General features: G+C 38.4%; 1 protein-coding gene across 3 annotated transcripts in view; it reads right to left on the bottom strand.

Moving 5' to 3' along the window:
- RELN (reelin) overlaps nt 1-19837 on the bottom strand; it is a 547755-nt gene that overhangs the window by 45923 nt on the left and 481995 nt on the right. For all 3 annotated transcript variants that reach the window (XM_089685528.1, XM_089685532.1, XM_089685541.1), the window contains exons 47-52: nt 13326-13466; nt 11008-11185; nt 7384-7577; nt 3670-3926; nt 973-1127; nt 188-402 (exon numbers count right to left, since the gene is read on the bottom strand). In XM_089685528.1, coding sequence (XP_089541654.1) covers nt 188-402; nt 973-1127; nt 3670-3926; nt 7384-7577; nt 11008-11185; nt 13326-13466 — 1140 coding nt within the window. The remainder of the gene's footprint in view (nt 1-187; nt 403-972; nt 1128-3669; nt 3927-7383; nt 7578-11007; nt 11186-13325; nt 13467-19837) is intronic.

Raw genomic sequence — 19837 nt, 5'->3', positions numbered from 1 at the left:
AATATGCAAAACAATGATCCATGTAAACAAATTGGTACATGAAAGCCAGTTCTACATTGGATCTCAGTAATTAATATGTGTGAGGCACAACCAGTCTGTGTTACCTTCTAGCAACTGGACTTCAACCGTAATTTTTTCAGTGCAGATTAAAAAAAAAACTTAAAGAAGAATTTTTACTTATACTTACTTTCCAATCAGATTGTCAGGAAGAGGGTAGATTACTCGCTTCCATCCTTTAGTTGCAAAGAACACAGATGGCTGTGAGACACTCCCAGAACATTTAGGATCAGCAGGTAGACACTGTGGAACCACATAATTCCAGCTCACACCAAAGTCAGTGGAGTACTGCACATGCACATTGTTTTGCACATTCTTCTCAGAGTTCTTGCAGCCAACTGCTATCTATAACATAAAAGTCAGAAAGAAACAATAAATCAATATATAAAAAGCACTGCAGGAACTTATAGCTACTGATCAGAATTTGTTCTGCGGTAACCCAAACAACCAAAGGTAAATTACATTCTGATCCTTTTTTCTGCTTTCTACTATTTTCTTGAATATGCTCCTTATATTGTACCAATATGATAAATGGAAATTAAACATATTAAATAAGATATGCTAGTTAAAATTGTGAGATAGATGGGATTCTGTTAAACTGCATGTCTGGGTAAAAATGATATATTCAGTAAATCTCTGCAATACATGCATATCTTCCAACGTTTTACCTCTCTACAAATTCTGCAAGTATAAAAACATGCCTGTTGATTCTGCCAGAAGTCCAAGAGCTCCTAACTTTGTGTAGTGAGCTGACAATTGTGCCTCTACTGGACAGAAATCCCAAGCTGTGCTGTCAGCCCTGCATTAGTTCTCTTCTGCTGGGATACAGAACATCTTCCCATTTTGTTATGGAGATGAAGTGAGGAGGAAGACTTTAAGACATACTGTATGTAATAGATTGGTCCGCATGTTTACCTTAAACTGCATGATCCAGTTTTCTGCTGGAGTTAGATCATGGGTCACTGTATATACTTCTCTTCCATCATGGCTTCCGCAGATCATAACACCATCGGGTGATTCACAGAACCTCTCAATGCTGCAGTCATCATGGAACAGCCAATGCTCATTCACTTCAAAACAGATACCATAATATGAAAACATTGTCAAAAATGCATTAGTGAAGTATTTTTGTGGAAAATGTAAATGTTCATACATCAGTAAATTAACCTGAACCCAGCCAAAAAAGTGCCTACAGTAACAATGGCGCTGAAGTGCAGTTTTAGTTTAATAATGGAGGTTTGTCTTAGTGCCTGGACTGGAAGGGCTCAATCCTAACAAGGAGTGGGGTTTAGTGCAACAAGTATTAGTCAAAGTATCTGCATTTGAGCCCTGCAGTTACCTTATGCACATTTTAGGCCAGGTCAGGTTTTCTTTAAAGTGATGTTACCCCAAAACGTAATATTCTATATATGTATTTGTGCTTTCATACATTTCTTTGCAAATCTAGCCTGTCATTTTTTTTCTTCTAGTGCTGAAAATATCTGTGGATTCTGCCAGTGCCCCTTGGTTCCTCTTTTAATCTGACCATGCCAAGCACAGAAGCAGGACCATGCTGGAGTGGTTAGTTTGTGTACATAGGATTGCTGCTAGAAGTTACAGGAAGTTGTGCCTCACATTGTTAGTTTTGCAGCCACTCCCCTTGCTCAGTCCTTCTGTGGTGATAGACAGCGGCTCCAAGCAGAAGCCATGTTATCTAATGCTAGATGGCCCCCTGCAGAAAGGGTGAAGAAGAGTGCATGTTGCAAGTGGGACCATGGCCTCCCGCTAAATACAATTGGCTAATAGTATAGATAGTGATATGGACACCATAGTCCATTGAGACTGAGTTAGCATACACTTTAAATACATTTTCAGTGCTCATTGAAGCTTTTTAATGAAAGGCTGACCATAGCCAAACCTCCTTCTTTGTTTTGAATTTCGAAAAAGGTATGCAGGCCATAGCCGCGTGCAATAATTGCATGTAAAAATCCGACAGGTTGGTTGTCCCCAATCAAATTGGATACAATTAGCCTGCCCATAGATGGCTCGAATGTCGGCCGTTTCAGCAGGGACTGACTCAAACCATCTATGGCAACCATCTTCTTGCATTAGGTTTTTCATGTGATGCATAACCACTGAAGAACAAGAAAAGAGCGGAATAGGTGTCAATGAGACAGGAAAGCAAAGGAATAATTAAAACATGGCAGCAGTTCTAACCATTCCCTTCCAAAATAAAGTATTTTGGCTGCAACTGAGCTTGAAATACTGCAACAAATTACCAAGTAATAATTGTACCAGATATATATTATTGATTAGAGATCACAGAAAAAAGCTATCCACTGAGTATTTTGACCAAATAATCATTTTTATGTAATGTGTCCAACTCCAAGCTGTATAAACTTGAATGCTTATTGGATTTAAGCATATCAGGTTATGTGTACTTGTGTAAAGAAGGAGGGTGTGGCCTAAGGAGATCAACACCGTATATCAAGGTGTGCATAATTATTAGGTAGCTTCTTTTCCTCAGACAAAAAAGAAATTTAACTTGCTCTGAAATATTGAAAATTGTAAAATATCTTTCAGTGGGATGCAGAACTCTTAAAACTGCTAAGATATTGAGGTGTAAAAACAGAACCATCAAAAATTTGTTGCAAATAGTCAACAGGGTCACAAGAAATGTGTTGAAAGAAAAAAGGTGAAAATTAATTGCCAAAGATTTGAGAATAATTAAACATGAAGCTAACAGGAACCCATTATCCTCCAGTGCTCTCATATTTCAAAACTGAAACCTACCTGGACTGCCCAGAAGTACAAGGTGTTCAGTGCTCAGAAACATGGCCAAGGTAAGGAGGACTGAAACCCGACCACCACTGAACAAGACACATAAGTTGAAATGTCAAGACTGTGCCAAAAAATATCTTAAGGCAGATTTTTCAAAGGTTTTATGGACTGATGAGATGAGAGTGACTCTTGAGAGATCAGATGGATGAGCCCGTGTCTGGATCAGTAATGGACACAGAGCTCCACTTTGATTCAGATGCCAGCAAGGTGAAGGAGGGGTACTGGTATTAAAGATGAGCTAGCTGGACCCTTTCAGGTTGAAGGTAGACTCAAAATCAACTCCCAAACCCGCTGCCAGTTTTTAGCAGATACTCTCTTCAAGCAGTGGTACAGGAAAAAGTCTGCATATTTCAAGACGACCATGTTATTTCTTCAGGGCAATGCTCCATCACATGTATCGAAGTATGTATCGATTTTTTTTTTTTAAATGTCAGAGATGTTTATTTATAAATTGTGAGTTGTTTATTATTCTCACTTTAACAGATGAAAATAAATGAGATGGGAAAATGTCTGTTTTTCATTTAGTTGCATAATAATTCTGCAACTAATAGTTGCCTAATAACTGTACACACATAGATATTCTCCTAAGAAAGCCAAAAGCTTACTTTTATTTTCATAAATATTCAGGTTTGAGGTTTATTAACATTTTGGATTGATCGAAAGCCCTGTAGTTGTTCAAAAATGATATTAATCCTCAAAAATACAACTTGCCTAAATATTGTGGACACAGTGTAGAATTAAGGCAGACCTTTGAGCTGTTAAGCCAGAGTGATAATTATTCAGACATGTTACCTGCAGTTTTGTCTTCAGAGAAGAAATCAAATGCTATTCTTCCAGTGGGGCCTGCATCAGCTGGAGTGCGCTCGTGGTGCGGCAGTGGAGCGCTGCTGAATGTATCCAGCATCACTGTACTTTGATCCACAGAACCTGCTATCAACACATTATCAATAGCCCAGTCATTCTGATCCAAGCCATCATGCTTGGCCTGCCACCAGCGGAAACGGGTACCAACAGTTTTAGCACTGAGTGGCAAGAGGATGTTTACAAAGCTGTAAGTAAAAAGCAATAACAGTTAGCACCACCTCTGGAGATCATTTTGCCGTGGATAAGTCAATTTACTAAAGGAATAGAAAATTGGGGGAATTTAGAAAATTGGAAAATGCCTTGTACGTTCTTGCATGATTAAAGTAAACATAGCTTCACTGGGGTACGTGTCTACTCTGCTCCTTTAATACCATGCCACAGTATCCTATAAGCATTAGACTCAGATATATATTTAAAAATTATGGCAAATATTATACCCATGAACTGCTGAATGGTCATCAGTTTCCGAATTTGCAATGTAGCAGCACAGCAATCAAAAATTCTCCCAGTGTTGAGATCTTAGTGTCTGTTCCTACTTGGTACACTACATGCATCACGTTTGTATGCACTTGCCATGTTTGTGTGGAGTTCTTCCTGGTGTTCCAGCTTTCTCCAATAGTACAGAAATATACTAATGGGCTAACTGGTGGCTTCCAAGCAAAACTGTGTGCACGTGTATATTTGACATGTGCACAAGTGGTGGGGACATAAGAATGATTTCACCTGCAGACAGTGACTGATCTGAATGATCAATATTTCTAAAGAAATGAGTGAATTATTTTATCTGTGTAATGAAATAAAACAAATGCATTTTGTTATATGCACATTAGACAAAGTAATATAATATCATGAATGTAAACATATCTGGCTGTTCCAAAAGGCACTGCAAAATACTATGTTTAGTCACCCACATCCAACCATGTACAATAGTGCAAGGATATAATCTATTTTTCTTTACCTTTTATTACGGTGACCAGTGTGTTGAATATAAAACAGTTGAATCTATGCAACCAAGCAATATTTCATCAACTGGGTCAACAGTAACAAACAATATTCATAAACAGCAGTGACTATTGCTTGATAAATGAACTTGTGCCTGAAATTCCATTCCATGAGTAGGTTGAAGCCAGGGGCATTACTTTGAGCCTGACAAATCACTACATTCGCTATCTCATTTGTCATTTATAATGATGTACTGATGTGGCAGATAGAGGCTGATCACATTATAATTAATGGAAAATCACTTGTACCTTAGGGGTTAGTTGCACGTTTTTTTTAATCAATGCTTCGGTGTATTTATGGTAAGTAAATGCCTGCAAGTTTCTCTGCAGCTGCCTGATGCAGGCCCCAGCTGATGGGCATCTGCACATTCACACCAGGCTGGACAGTAACATGTTTATGGAACTAACAAATATAAAGTTGTCATTTATTAACCTGCATGTACCAGTTTACTGAGGAGAACATGAGGCTGCCATCGATGCAATTACTTTGGGCTATCTCTGGCTTTGATACATTGCAGGTTGTTTTAAAATAGGCATATAGGCTGTTCAATTTGCAAGGGAATTTTCCCTTAGCTTGGCGAATGAGGTGAAGATCTGCTATTTTCCATCATTTAATCATGTGCAAGCAAAAATACTGTTTTATGTTTATTTTCCTTGCATGTGATTGGGTATTCTTTGCAAAGTGAATTTTCACCACATTCACTAAGTTAATGGAAATTTCCCTTGCTCTGTGAAAAAAATCCTTTGCAAAGTGAACAGCCTATTTACTTTTATTAAATCAACTCCCTTGAGTCATTGACCTGGGAAAAATATGCAGCAAGATAGGTTGGTCAGATCTTCCAGTCTGCACAACTCAGAAAGTGAAACCAATGGTTGTGCAAATGACCAGCCTTTTCAGAAAGAGTTCAGCAATGGCAGCCTAGTTCTCTCAGTACAAGTTTAGAATAGAGCGGGTATAGGACATTTGAATAAATAAAACATAAAATACAAAGGTAGGAGGGATCAAGGTAATGTATGTAATTGTTCTGAATGACGATAAGGTTATAAACTTACACTATATTGGCAAAAGTATTGGGACGTGTGCCTTTACACACACATGAACTTTAATGGCATCTCAGTCTTAGTCCATAGTTCATAGGTGGCCCACCATTTGCAGCTATAATGGTTTCAACTCTTCTGGGAAGGCTGTCCACAAGATTTAGGAGTGTGTCTATGAGAATGTTTGACCATTCTTCCAGAAGCACATTTGTGAGGTCAGGCACTGATGTTGACCAAGAAGGCCTAGCTCGCAGTCTCAGCTCTACGTCATCCCAAAGGTGTTCTATCAGGTTGAGGTCAGGACTCTTGCAGGACAGTCAAGTTCCTCCACCCCAAACTTGCTCATCCATGTCTTTATGGACCTTGCTTTGTGAACTGGTGCGCAGTCATGTTGGAACAGGAAAGGGCCATCCCCAAACTGTTCCCACAAAGTTGGGAGCATGAAATTGCCCAAAATGTCTTGGTATGCTGATGCCTTAAAAGTTCCCTTCACTGGAACTAAGGGGCCAAACACAGTCCCTGAAAAACAACCCAATACCATAATCCATCCTCCACCAAACATTACACTTGGCACAATGCAATCAGGCAAGTACTCTTCTCCTGGCAACCACCAAACCCAGACATGTCCATCAGATTGCCAGACAGAGAAGCGTGATTTGTCACTCCAGAGAACATGTCTCCCTTGCTCCAGAGTCCAGTGGCAGCGTGCTTTACACCACTGCATCCGATGCTTTGCATTGCGCTTGGTGATGTAAGGCTTGGATGCAGCTGCTCAGCCATGATAACCCATTCCATGAAGCTCTCTATGCACTGTTGTTGTGCTAATCTGAAGGCCACACAAAGTTTGGAGGTCTTTAGCTATTGACTCTGCAGACAGTTGGCGACTTCTGCGCACTGTGCTGACCCCGCTCTGTCATTTTAGGTGGCCTGGTACCACTTTGTGGCTGAGTTGCTGTTGTTCCCAGTTGCTTCCACTTTGTTATAATACCACTAACAGTTGACCGTGGAATATTTAGTAGCAAGGACATTTCACAGATGGATTTATTGTACAGGTGGCAACCTATCACGGTACCACGCTTGAATTCACTGAGATCCTGAAAGTGACCAATTCTTTCACAAATGTTTGTAGAATCACTCTGCATGCCTAGGTGCTTGATTTTATACACCTGTGGCCATGGAGGTGATTGGAACCCCTCAATCCAATGATTCGGAGGGGTGTCCCAATACGTTTAGCAATATACTGTACATGGAAGTCTGTGGTCTAGAATTAAAGTCTAGAAAATAGCTACATCATGTTTATAGTGAATGTTAGTAAAAGTGATTAACAATTTATTTTCATTACATACAACAGGCATTTTCCTTCAAGGCCCAGAATCCTTATTACTGTTGAATCAGTTTCAACGTACATCCAAGGGTTTTCTTAAAATTTTCTGTTAGATGCAAATGCCCTGACTTTTAAATCCAATCAAATCACAAAAATCCAATTACTAAATGTCATGCATACAGTTTAGGACTGTTATTGAACATTCACCCTACTTATCTTAGTCACAGTTTTAAAGACCTATGTTACACTGAAAATGTGATTTTCTATGATAATACTCACCCTGGTTTACTGTACTGGTCATAGAAGATTTCCATGAGCAGGTTCCAACTGATGCCTCCATTCACTGAGTACTCTAGTAGCACACCTTGATTACGACTATGAGGTGTTATCAGACAGCCATACATGAAATAAAACTGAATAAATTCAGCGTTGGTCAGATTCAAATCCACAGAGACCAAAAGGCGACTACAGCCCTGTTGAAAGAAAAAACTTCATCCATTTAGGCAGTAAAAAAGGTCACAAAGCACTTCTATAAAGTGGTTGTAAACCTCAGACCTATGAAATATGAACAAAGCATATCCCTCTATAGTGTATAATTGTTTCAATTAAGAGTGCTAAGTGTCATTTCTCTCTGCTGCCCTGTTTCTCTGCTATCAGCATGAAACACTTTTTTTTTTTTTTTATAATTTAGATTTTTATTTATTTTCCATATATAATACATATTTCATCATTATTCTCAAACAAAAACCATTTCCATATCATTAATTACATTTCTTACTATCTTTATTCCCATTTACCTCCCCCCCTCTATCTAATTTCCCCTCCTCCCTAAATAAAACCTCCCTCCCCCCATGTAAAACCACCCACTCTGCATTGTTCTATTACCTCTTTTCCCAACTAGAATATAGGATATATAAATACTTCCATCTTTCTCACATTGCTACTTCATATATTTCACCATAAATTCTTCCCATTTTCTCCACCTCTTAGAGAACAACCCCATCCTGTCTTCCTGCATATAACACAATCTCTCCATCCTACATATTTGATTCGTTCTTTCCACCCAATCCTCTATCTTCGGCACCTCTGGTCTATGCCAAAACTTAGGTATCAGACCCTTCGCCGCATTCAGATAGTACCATATACCCGAGTCCTTGTATTTATTTACTGATAACTCTGTACTATGTAGTAGACATACTTCTGGGTCCAGTCCTATCTTTATCCCAGAGATATTCTCAATTAGTTGGACGATTATCTCCCAGAAACCTTGGATCTTCGGGCACTCCCACCATATATGATATAACGTGCCTATCTTTCCACATCCCCACCAGCACTCTAGTGTATTTTCCCCAACATATCTTATACTCAACCTTCGGTGTAATGTGCCATCTCGTTAAACACTTATAATTTACCTCAACCTCTCTCATACTTATATTCTCGTGTATTAATCTATATATTTTCCTTTGTTTATCTTCATCTATCTCTATTCCCAAATCTCTTTCCCATTTTACTATATACGTTGGCTTTGTGTAAGTGTCTAACTCAGTGAGGGTCTTATAAATTTTTGCCGTGCCACGCCTCCCGTCACCTCGTGTTTCTAACAACCTCTCAAACAGATTCCAATCCTTTCTCGATCTCAATGGTTTTGGAAGGTTTCTGACAAAGTGTTTTAATTGGTGATATCTCTACTCATCTATTTTAATGAAGAGTTCCCTTTTATCTTTTTTCAAATCCTTAAGTGTTCTCAATTCCTGTCCTTCCATAATATCTCTCAATTGGATATCTTCTTTTTTAAACCATTTTCCTGTGCTCTCCTCCTTACCTGGAGGGAAATAATCCGTGTTCCTCAGTGATATTAATTGTGAATTAAAATCCCATTTCATAAGTTTATGCAGTTTATCCCAAACCTTTAAAACATTTAATGTAAAAACACTCGTGGTATCTTTTAACCCTCTATATTTTGCTGGTGCCCATATAATTCTACTCAAGGTAACTCCACTTAGTTCATTCTCAATCTGAACCCACCTTTTCCCCTCTGGGTTATATGTCCAATCATACATTCTCGCTAGGACTGCTGCTCTATAATACCTCTTAATGTCTGGCACTCCCAAACCTCCCTTCTCCTTTTTTCTACTTAACAAGTCATATGATATTCTAGGTTTTTTATTTTTCCATATGTATTTTGTTAACATCCTTTTTATTACTTTAAAAAAAACCTCCGGGATTTTGACTGGAATCATCTGGAATTTATAGAGGATTTTTGGTACAATTATCATTTTTATCAAGTTTATACGGCCTATCCAAGACGGATTACCTCCTCCCAATCTCCTTAGTTCCTCCTTTATCTCATTTAAGAGTGGGATATAGTTTAATTTATACAGGTTCGTATATGAAGCAGAAAGTTTAACCCCCAAATACTTTATCTCTCTATTTTTTCATATAAAAGGGAATTTGTTTTTGTATTTTTTCTTTTTCACTATTTGGAAGGTTTACATTTAAGATCTCAGTTTTTGTTGGATTGATTTTCAAGTTTGATAGCTCCCCATAATCCTTTAAGCTCTTCAAGCATGAAACACTTCTGACAGGTTTTCCTGACAACAAGAGAAAAAAAGTGACAGGGGAGGGAGCTTCAGAACACAGCCTGTGATTAACAGCCTCAGCTCTGTTCCTGTGAGCTGTGTGGTGGCGGTGGGGGGTGTCTTTTCCCTCCAGTCAGCTCTTAGATCTCTCTTACCTGAACTCTGCAGAGTGTAATTTCAGCTCTCTGCCCCCTTCTTTCTGACCTCTCAGACAAGCTTTATAAATTATGGATTTTGAATGGATGTAGAGAAGAGAAGACTACAGATAGACAGGTATAACTTATGTAGGAGGATTTGTTTAATCTCTGTGTATCACCTGAAGCCAGTCACTTCACTGGGTATATGTATGGGTTTACAACCAATTTAAAAGAAACGTGTCATGCAGAAGCATGCAGGCAACCGTTGCTTATGCTGAAAAAAACTATTTGACTAGTGGTTAAGCTGCTCTATGACTTCAGTATTTTTTTCTGCCCCAGAACAATATGCAGATGAGGACTTCTTAGCTAGTGGATCTATAAAAAAAAACAGGTGACTGTTATTTTCAGAATCAGGTCAGCAAGGGGAGCCCATTCCTCTCAGGACAGGTTTACTTTAACAATATGTACAATATTCATTAGCACACTGCAGTTATCAACCAGATGATTACAAACTACTTATCTACTAAGTCACAAATGTAATCTACTTTTAAACAGCCCAGCCGTTTATAGAAGTTTTAACTAACCCAGTATATCTAATGATGTACTTGACTGTCAGATTTATAAATGACTAATTGCTTCAGACAATGTCAACAATAAAATCTATTTATCAGCAATAAAAAAACATCCACTTACTGTATAAGTGAATACTTTTTTATTCCTAATAAAGAGGATTTTAATACTGACGTCACCCTGCACTCTGCCTTTTGTGTCTTCTGTTCTGAGGCTGATTCTTCCCAAGATGGCTTCGTGGACCCCTGTTTCAAGGACCCCATCTTCTTACCCAGTGTACCCTCACCTCTGACACAAGACGCTCATTCCCCTTGGACTGTTCCTGGTTGTCTGACAATTGTTTTCTTTTGGACTCTTCTTCAATAGCTCATTAATACACATGTTAACGCTACAGTTTATTTGCTTTTTTCTGTACTTAGTACGAAAGAGCTAGCAATCAGGTACAATGCAGTAAACCACAACTCAATCAGATATCAACATTCATTACTTTACAGTTTTACAGAAAAACTGCTGATGAGTGCTGATTGTGTGTACCTTACCTATTATTGTTAAAACACAAAAGGCATCTACAGTAACCAACACAAGTATGCAATGAAGATAAAAAGATTGATACTGACCCCGCTAAAGTGAAGAGCCATTCCTGATGCCACAGCACCACAGACACTGCTTAACTTCCCACCATTCACAGTCAACCAGTTCTGGCTTGCTGGAGCCCGGTTAAAAGTGTCCTTCAGTTGTGTTGGGAGAGATACTTCTGGCTCATCACAATAAACTCCTCCCCAGTAGTCATCACATCTAGAAACATGCCATACATTTAGAAATGTACTAGTAAAAGCAGTTAGTCATTAATTCACCAGGATATACAAAAACTGTATACAAAGTGATGCTTTGCACATAAACGTGAAAGGGGCTTTCTTTGATTGGGTAGTGTACATCCAGAGGTTGTACAAACTGAGTTTGACTCCCACATCTGACTATCACCTCTCACTGTCGAGTCCGATTATCAACTCCTACTCTCACATTCGACTCTGACACTTACTGGACGTGACATCATCCCGTACAGTGGTTCCCATTCAAAGCCTGAGTGTGTGGCTGGAGCCAGCACAGCTTAAAGACTTAGGCTTGTTTTAACATACTTATAAATAAAGTGTTTTATGCTTTGGAGCCTTTGTACTTTGCTTTCCACCAGTATCTTCTTGAGCTTTTAAGGGAACGAGGAATACCATAAGAAATCTATTGGACTTGTAGAGTGTTGTATTTTGAGCAAGATAAGACCGAACTGGTCATTGCCTCTGGTGAGTTATTAGAGAGGATGGTGGAGAATTCACAGAGATGTGTGCACTTTGAGAGCCCATTCACAATAGAACGCGGTGTTGGAGACCCATGTTCCGTACTGGTTTTCCTGCACCGCATTTCCATTGCACTGCCCTTGCGATCTTCAGCGGGTGTCATTGCAAAGATAACGACACACGAAATGCAGGTCACAAATGCATTGTGTTTGCCTGCGCCATTGTAGAAAAGTACAATGCGCTTCGGTTGCAGTGAGTTTCCAAAAGTAGTGCATGCATTACCTCTTGTGCAGTGTGATTGCAGCCCATTTAAATTGAATGGGCTGAAATCGCACTACACAGAACTGCATGTGCATCGCACAGGAACCACACAGCGTTTCTGTGTAATTCACATGCTGGAATCAAGCTGGAATTCTGCAAGTAAAGATTTTGCACTTAATTGAAGCGCTGGACACTTTTTAACGCACTGGACACTTTAATAATTTTAATTTATGATATGTGAAGTTGCATTAGTTTTTTTCATCATACATTATTGTAATATGAATTTGGAGTGTTATATTTATGTGTACAAGTGCAACAAACAATTCACCAACAGTGTATATTAGTGCTGATGAAACACTTACATACGTTTACACACACAAATAGATATATCTTATAATAGTGTCGTGCAAATAACCCATAAAGCATCCAAAACATGTGTTAATTAAACACTTAGTGAATACAATAATTGCAACTTAAAAGTCCTTCGTGTGTGATATTATCCATGCTTCTATGATATATTCCCCAAACAGGTGCTCTTTATTCGTTATATCTGCATATATTCTTAAACGTGGTCCTTCACCAGAAACATACCTGTATACTCTCACCTCCTTATATGACCCAAATTGCATAATTTTAATTTATGATATGTTGCATTAGTTTTTTTTATCATGTATTATTGTTATATGAATTTGGAGTGTTATATTTATGTGTTTTGATACTTATTTATCATAATATATGCACAAATATATATATTTTTGATACTTAAGTATACTTAGATATTTAGGAAATAAGGTATCTCACATATTTATATAATTCTTTTTACTGATGTCTTTGGGTCCCTTAAAATGTGGTCTATTGAAAAAATATATGAATCCTTTGTGGAAGCAAATTTTTGTATAAGGTTGGACTTCAGTCACTTTAATTGCAAACATTAGTCAGATGGGGTCCAGCTGTTGTTTACAGGAATAGTGTTGAAGGTCAGGGCACCTCTGTATTATTAGATATAGGAATCTTGCAAGGAAATAGATTATCTATACATTTCTTTGAAAATCCCATAGTTCATTATGCATGGTATGTTAGAATTCTAAGGGGACCTGCCAAGATAGCTGTTATCAGTCATAGCTATGCCTCCCAACCAGCATTGGAGAATGCTATTGCACCTGTTCCAAAACTAATGAGAGAGTGAAGCAATGGCTGCCTGTATCATTGTTGACAGATTACAGACATTGTGACAGTTGGCTTTAGCTCAGCTGTGTGACTGACTAATAAATTATTGGAAAACTGTTAAAAATGGATTAAAACACAGCTCTAGTATGAACTGAGCCACAGGAAAATGATCTAAAGTTGAGTAGGATGTAATCACAGAAATATCACATCATACTTACACACAATTTCCCTGTACACATCGACCATGGCCACTGCACATGTCAACACACCCATCTCCAATATAGACATTATCAATAGCCCAGGTTTGCTGCTTGTCAAAAGGCGATGGCTGGTTCCACCGGAATCGTGTCCCTTGAGATCTTCCAAAATAATAACAAACATCCAGTTCTGGTATTAATGCAACATTATATTTTTAAAGTTAGATGCACATTTAACTTTAATGACCTCCTACTCTCTTGGTTCCTTCTGCTACACTGTGCAGGGATACATGATTTTAGTCATAGAAATGTAAATTAATTGACAATAATGGGGATTAACTACTATGCAGAACTATGCATTCTTATACATATGATGACTTGTGACTGTTTATTTGGGTCCCTACTTTGACATACACTTTGTATCTTTTTTAGTATTCAGTGTCATCTTTTCAGTATATCTGTAGGAAAAACTGTCAAATACAGTATGAACAGTCCTTACTAGTGATTAACAAAATTCAAACTGAAATGCAAGATATGACCACAAGGTGGAGACATCTGACCTGAGTAAATGAACCCAGTACAAAATCAGATATATTCCTACATTTATTTGCATGATGAAAATCTTTTTGTGTAATGTTCACTGAAAATTGTACTGATTGCTACAAAAAAGAAAAATAGAAGGCAAATAGTTAAAGAAAAAATAGTTTACACAAGAACAGAAAATTCAATGAAACCTTGTTACAGGTTGACAAACGGGCTAAGCTGTATAGAGGACCTTGCAGTGTGCTCTTCCATAAAAATCCATATTTAAGTTACAAAAAGCACCTTTTAGGAGATGCACACATAAATGCAGGTCTGCTGTTTTTCCACCCTGTCACATTCTGTTGAAAGTAACAAGACTGTGATGACCACCTCTGAGATTTGGCACAGTGTGTTCCTTCATCCACAGGCCTGATTCTACCTGTCATCAGCAACCTTGGGATTGTTATTGCTCCTCCAATAGCTGCACTGCTTTTTCTCACTGATCATAGCTCACTGTTTTTGTGCAGCTATCCAGCTATTAAGGGAGCCTTTGGTGATATTACTGCAAACTGTATGGTAATGAGATTTCAGCTAGCTGTAGTGGAAGGAGATCCCCCAAATGTTTCCATCTGTAACAAGTTTTCTAGTGATTTCAAGTGATTCTAAACAAATAATTTTTTAAAATAACAGACATGTTATACTTACCTGCTCTGTGCAATAGTTTTGCACAGAGCAGCTCTGATCCTCCTCTTCTTGGCTCCTGCCCACCGCCGAGTGCCACCATAGCAAGTTGTTTGCTATGAGGGCACTCGTGCAGGCTCGCTCCTGAGCCTCGCTGTCTTGCGTGTCCGCTTCCTCACCAGTAGCTGTGATTAACAGCAGCAAGAACCAATGGCTCTGGCTGCTGCATCTGTGCCAATGAGGAGGGAGAGAGCGGAGAGAACCTTTGCTCTCGTGCACAACGCTGGATCAAGTTCAGGAATATAATGCATTAAGGTAAAAAAACCTTCTGCCTTTAGAACCACTTTAAAGTGGAACTATAATTTAAAAAAAAAAATTTTATGAACGAGCAGGAGACATGTTATGTCAAATTTGCATTAAAGTTTCTTACCTGCATGTACAATGAGCTACACATGCACACTTACTGTACAATTTCTGCATCTGCCAAAGTGAATGAACTCCCATGCATGCACAGGAGTGGCGTCATCCCAGCCCAGTCAATGAAAAGTTCAAAGACTGGTACTCGAAAGAAGACCAGCCAAAAGATGTCACCGCCTAGTAAGGGCGCTCCAAGACACCACAGCGCTGGAATATGTATACCAGAGCCTCCATATTTGGCCTTTACATACCAAGACTGTTTCCTGTGTTGTACTGTTACACGGTGGTTGTGCTTTATTTCTCCTCTTCAAAATACAAAAGCCATTTAACTCATTGAAAACAACGCACTTCCAGTGAGGCTCACATTTTACATTGGCAATTGTTAAAGAAAAACTCTGGGCAGAAACTCCCTTCCACCCTTTAATCCAACCTGCCAGGTATTTAGATTTTCTAACTTGGTAAGGCAAGTTATAATCACTTGAGTCCCCCATCCAGGTCCTTCACTGATGCTGTTTTTGCTTGTAGGGGCCTCTAATCCATTGTTGCAGATTTGGCATCGGGTCCTCTTGACTCACCTTGGGCTAACGTCAGTAGCCTCCTGGATCCCAAGAGGACAGCCAATGGTAACTGTTCACCTCACATGGGCAGAGACATGACGTGGACACCCAGAAGACCCTGGCATGAATAAACTGAGAGAGAAGGACCCGATGCTGGATGATCATGTAACCACAATGTGAAAAATGGTATTTAGAAAGAATTTTATTTTTTCATCCCAGTGACTAGAGGGAGGAGAAAGGGAAGGGTAGGAGAGGTTTAATTTATTTGAGAGTTGGGCTTTAAGCAGTTAGTCAGTACAGTAGTAGTAGTAGCTAAACTACCCTGCCATTAATGACTAATGTATACAATTTGTATTTATATACAATAATGTTTACATTAAAAAAAAAAAGGAAAAAAAAAGATAAAACTTGTACAAATGTGAAAGTCACATTTACTTTCAAATAACCGCTTTAATAAAAATGTGAAATATGTGCTCATACTCAATACTCTAAAATTTCCTTTTCACTCAATAGGCAATTTCATTTTGTCAGGAAAAATAATCATTGATCTCAATGGGCACTCTTGTGGATTAGCTCCCTCAAACTTTTGTGGCACCTTGCATATGGTGGATAGAATGCAGGTACCTGCTCAAATACTGTTACACTTTTTAACCTGCTCTGTTTTCATGGCACGTATCAAAATGATCAACATTACCAATTACAAGTTTCACCTTTTCTGGTATTTTCATATTGCATTTGTTTTATAAGAAAATACATATTAATATTTTTTGTTAAGGCATAAAATTGACAAGGTTTCCTTATTGTTTCATAAAGGTACCTAAAGACGTTAAAATGTTAAGAACTACAGTACTGATCTAAACTATTAGCATACAATAAAGTGAATGACTAGATAAACCTTTTTTTGTTAGTTTTGAACAGATTTAGGAATGGTTAAAAATGATGTATGTCTGTGTAAACTTTTTTCGCTTCACAAATCACAAATTTTTTTCAGTGATACTGGTATTGAATTGAACATTTGAATAGAGCATAGTTTAAGTTATATTAAACCTTCTTGTCCAATATTGGAGCAAATTTAAAAATGGTTTATGGTAACCCAAACAAAAACTGTCCAAGTACTATTAATTACCCTATATTAATCTACTATTGCAGGTATTTTCTATATTATATTATACCCCAAATACCACCACTTGAAAACAAGAAACATGTTCAACGTCAAACATTTCTTTACAGCAGGAAAAACGAATAATGTTCATATTCCAATTGACTATTCTGGACAAAGTCCATGCACATACAGACAGTACAGGCACTTAAGAATTATCTGCCAGTTTGCAATGTCACAAGCACAAGATATGCTGGTACAGGTCATAATAATGAAGAGCATTAAACATTAACACTAGGCTTATTTAATCAGAGCAAAAAGCAACAATACATAAATTTTAGAAAGGTATTGTATTCAACAATATTTCAGTTTATTGGTTTTCTTTTTATTTCTAACAGGTATTGTAATTTGCGTGTTGGATTTGCCTTATTAAATAAGTAAGTACATGTAAAAATTAATGCAAACATAAAAAATAAAAAAAATGCATTTGACATTTATTTTAAGAAATAACACTGTAAAGTTCTGGGCCAACTAAAAGCCAGCTGTTTTCAGTCACATTCCTGTAAATTGCATTCTTGTATGATGACTGGAAACAAACCTTGAGTGTTTACTGCAGTCTAAGCTCTACAACAGTGAGAATGGTAGTGCATACAATTTTCTTACAAATACACATGAATAATTATATTAGCCTGCACAGCCAAGGGTGACAAATATGGATCTCAAAATGTGTTTACAGGTCTTTTACTTTGATATTTCTCTATTAGGTAAATCAAAAATCCATTTTAACTAAAGCAAGCCCTACACATTACAGTCTGATTCTACAAGCCTATATACAGTCTACCATTTCAAATATTCCATCTAAGTAGTGTAAGAACTTTCCTAAACAATTCATCTAAACCTCTAAAATACTTACAAGGCTTGGAAAAACATCACTTTTAGATCACATAGCAAAGGGACACATTCCATCTAAGGGTTGATTTACTAAAGGCAAATCGGCTGTTCTCTTTGCAAGGGAATTTTCCCTTACCTTAGTGAATGAGGTGAAGCTCTGCTGACTTCCATCAATCAACTATTTTAAATTTTCCCTTCATCTGATTCTTTGCAATGTGAATTTCTACCACATTCACTAAGCTATGGCAAAAGTCCCTTGCAAAGTCAAAATTTCCTTGCAAAATGACCAGTATTTTTGCCATTAGTAGATCAACATTCACTTCCATGGATCTCTATATAGAAATACATGAAGGAGGCAGGGAATGGGGGCCAGGTTGTTTCATTTTCAGTCCACTTTTTGCAATATGTACAAAAAAAGTTTTATTGTGGAGAAAAAAACCCTGTTGCTTCTCTGATTGCCCACCCACAGCCTTATATTCTCAAAAAGTGTGCAAGGAAAATGAACCCCCCCCCCAAAAAAAAAATACTGCATATTTGTTGTGTGATTGGATGATAGAAGTCAGCAGTGCTTCACTTCATTCCATAAGCTCTAGGGAAAATTCCCATACAAAGTGTAACTGCAAAGTGGAGAGCATATTGCCTTTAGTAAATCAACCTGTGTACTAATGATCGCCTGAATAAAAATGGGATATCAATCGAGTTGAAAGAGTGCAACATTTTCAACATTCCTGTAACATCTATACAGTTGTTCCTTTTCACTATAGAAAAGTGGAACCTACATTATGATGTTCATTTTCTAAAGGCAAACAAGCTTCATTTTGCAAGGAAATTTTCCCCTGAGCTTTTTGAATGAGGTGAAATTTCATTTTGCAAAGAATACGCACATAATTGGATGATGGTCAGGAGAGCTCCTCCTCACTCACTAAACTCTGCAGAAAATTCCACTGCAAAGTGCAACCTGCCTTGCAAAGTCAACAGTCTATTTGCCTTTGGTAAATCAACCCTATGTGTACACTGTATCAATATGATGGCATTAAATTTCACTTAGCATAGGTAGATGACTTACCAACTATCATTCTCAGTGACAGGTGTCAGACAGAACAGTAAATACTATCATGAGACTGTTGTATTTTCCCCTTTCATGTCTTGAATGTGGTGTATTTTTCCTGTCAGAGCTGTTTTATCATTCTGCCACACACCTCCATCTGTACCTTCAATGGTTCTTATGAAGACTAGATGCTTTCGACTCCTGCACCCCAGTGGGAACCATTAGCACCAGCTGTCAGTATACTCCTGTCTGTCTTACCTGATCCTGTATCTGTTCTATTGAATGTCTGCACTGTACTCAGATTTCTCTTTCTGCACTGCCTGGAAATTCTACTATAATCCAGTCTTCAGGATCCTTCAGCCCAATAGTTTAAAAAACCCCTAGATACAACCAGCAGCTCCCTGCTACCTTGACACCTTCTCTTTTCTGTTTCAATAATGTTTATTCGGCTTTAACAAGGATCAATCATACAGCAGTTCCGCCCACGTAGGGGCTAGCTTTGACATTTGTAACAAAGGTTGGCTTAATCAATGACAAAGAAAGGCAAAAATGAGGCAGTAGGAGATAATAGAGAGCTGATACAACAGCAGTAACTAGGCTTAACCTGTAAGCCATAAAGGTCAGAAGGCCCTGGAGAGGTTCTCTACAGCAGTGGGACGTCCCCTGGGTCTGCCAATACCCATGCGGTGGCGCAATATGTAATCTGTGTAAATACAAAGGAGCAGGAGAATAGAACAGAAACATGAAAGAAAATAGACAAGTGGTGCTGCAGGAGAAAAAAATTGTGCAGCTGTAAAGTAAAGAGTAAAAGAGAAAGCCGGGAAAAGACCTGGAGGCAAGAAGCCAAGAGGGAGGAGAAAACAAGGGCTTGGAAACATTGAGACTGCCCGTTAGGGTAGGCCCAGGCTGGCTGGAGGGAGGGTAGGGAAAGCATACTGTGCGTCTGCCACAGTTCCCAGATCTCAAGGAACTTAGCATGGGAGACATTGCGGATGCTGAACATCTATTCGTTGAGTATCAAGTCGGTCATACAGTCTCTTACCCCCTGGAAGGGGACTAAGGGTTTTTTCCAGGCTTGGGCAATCATTCTTTTAGCTGACAGGAAAAGGTAGGAAGCGAGCTTCCGCTGATGTGCAAACAAACCTGGAATGAGGCAGTGTAATAAGGCCAACTTGGCATCTCTATGTATGGGCAGGCGGAGGAGAGTAAATTGGAGGCCAAATACAAAAGACCAAAAACCTAATAACATAGGACACATCCACCATGTGTGCAAAACATCACCCTGATGACCACAACCACGGAAGCAGCAGTCACTGTA

The sequence above is a fragment of the Staurois parvus genome, unplaced genomic scaffold (assembly GCF_062004578.1).
Source record: "Staurois parvus isolate SC_StPar_1 unplaced genomic scaffold, SC_StPar_1.0 ptg000019l, whole genome shotgun sequence".
Classification (NCBI taxonomy): Eukaryota; Metazoa; Chordata; class Amphibia; order Anura; family Ranidae; genus Staurois; species Staurois parvus.
The sequence above is the reverse complement of the archived record's forward strand: the minus strand, read 5'-3'. Positions and strand labels throughout refer to the sequence as shown.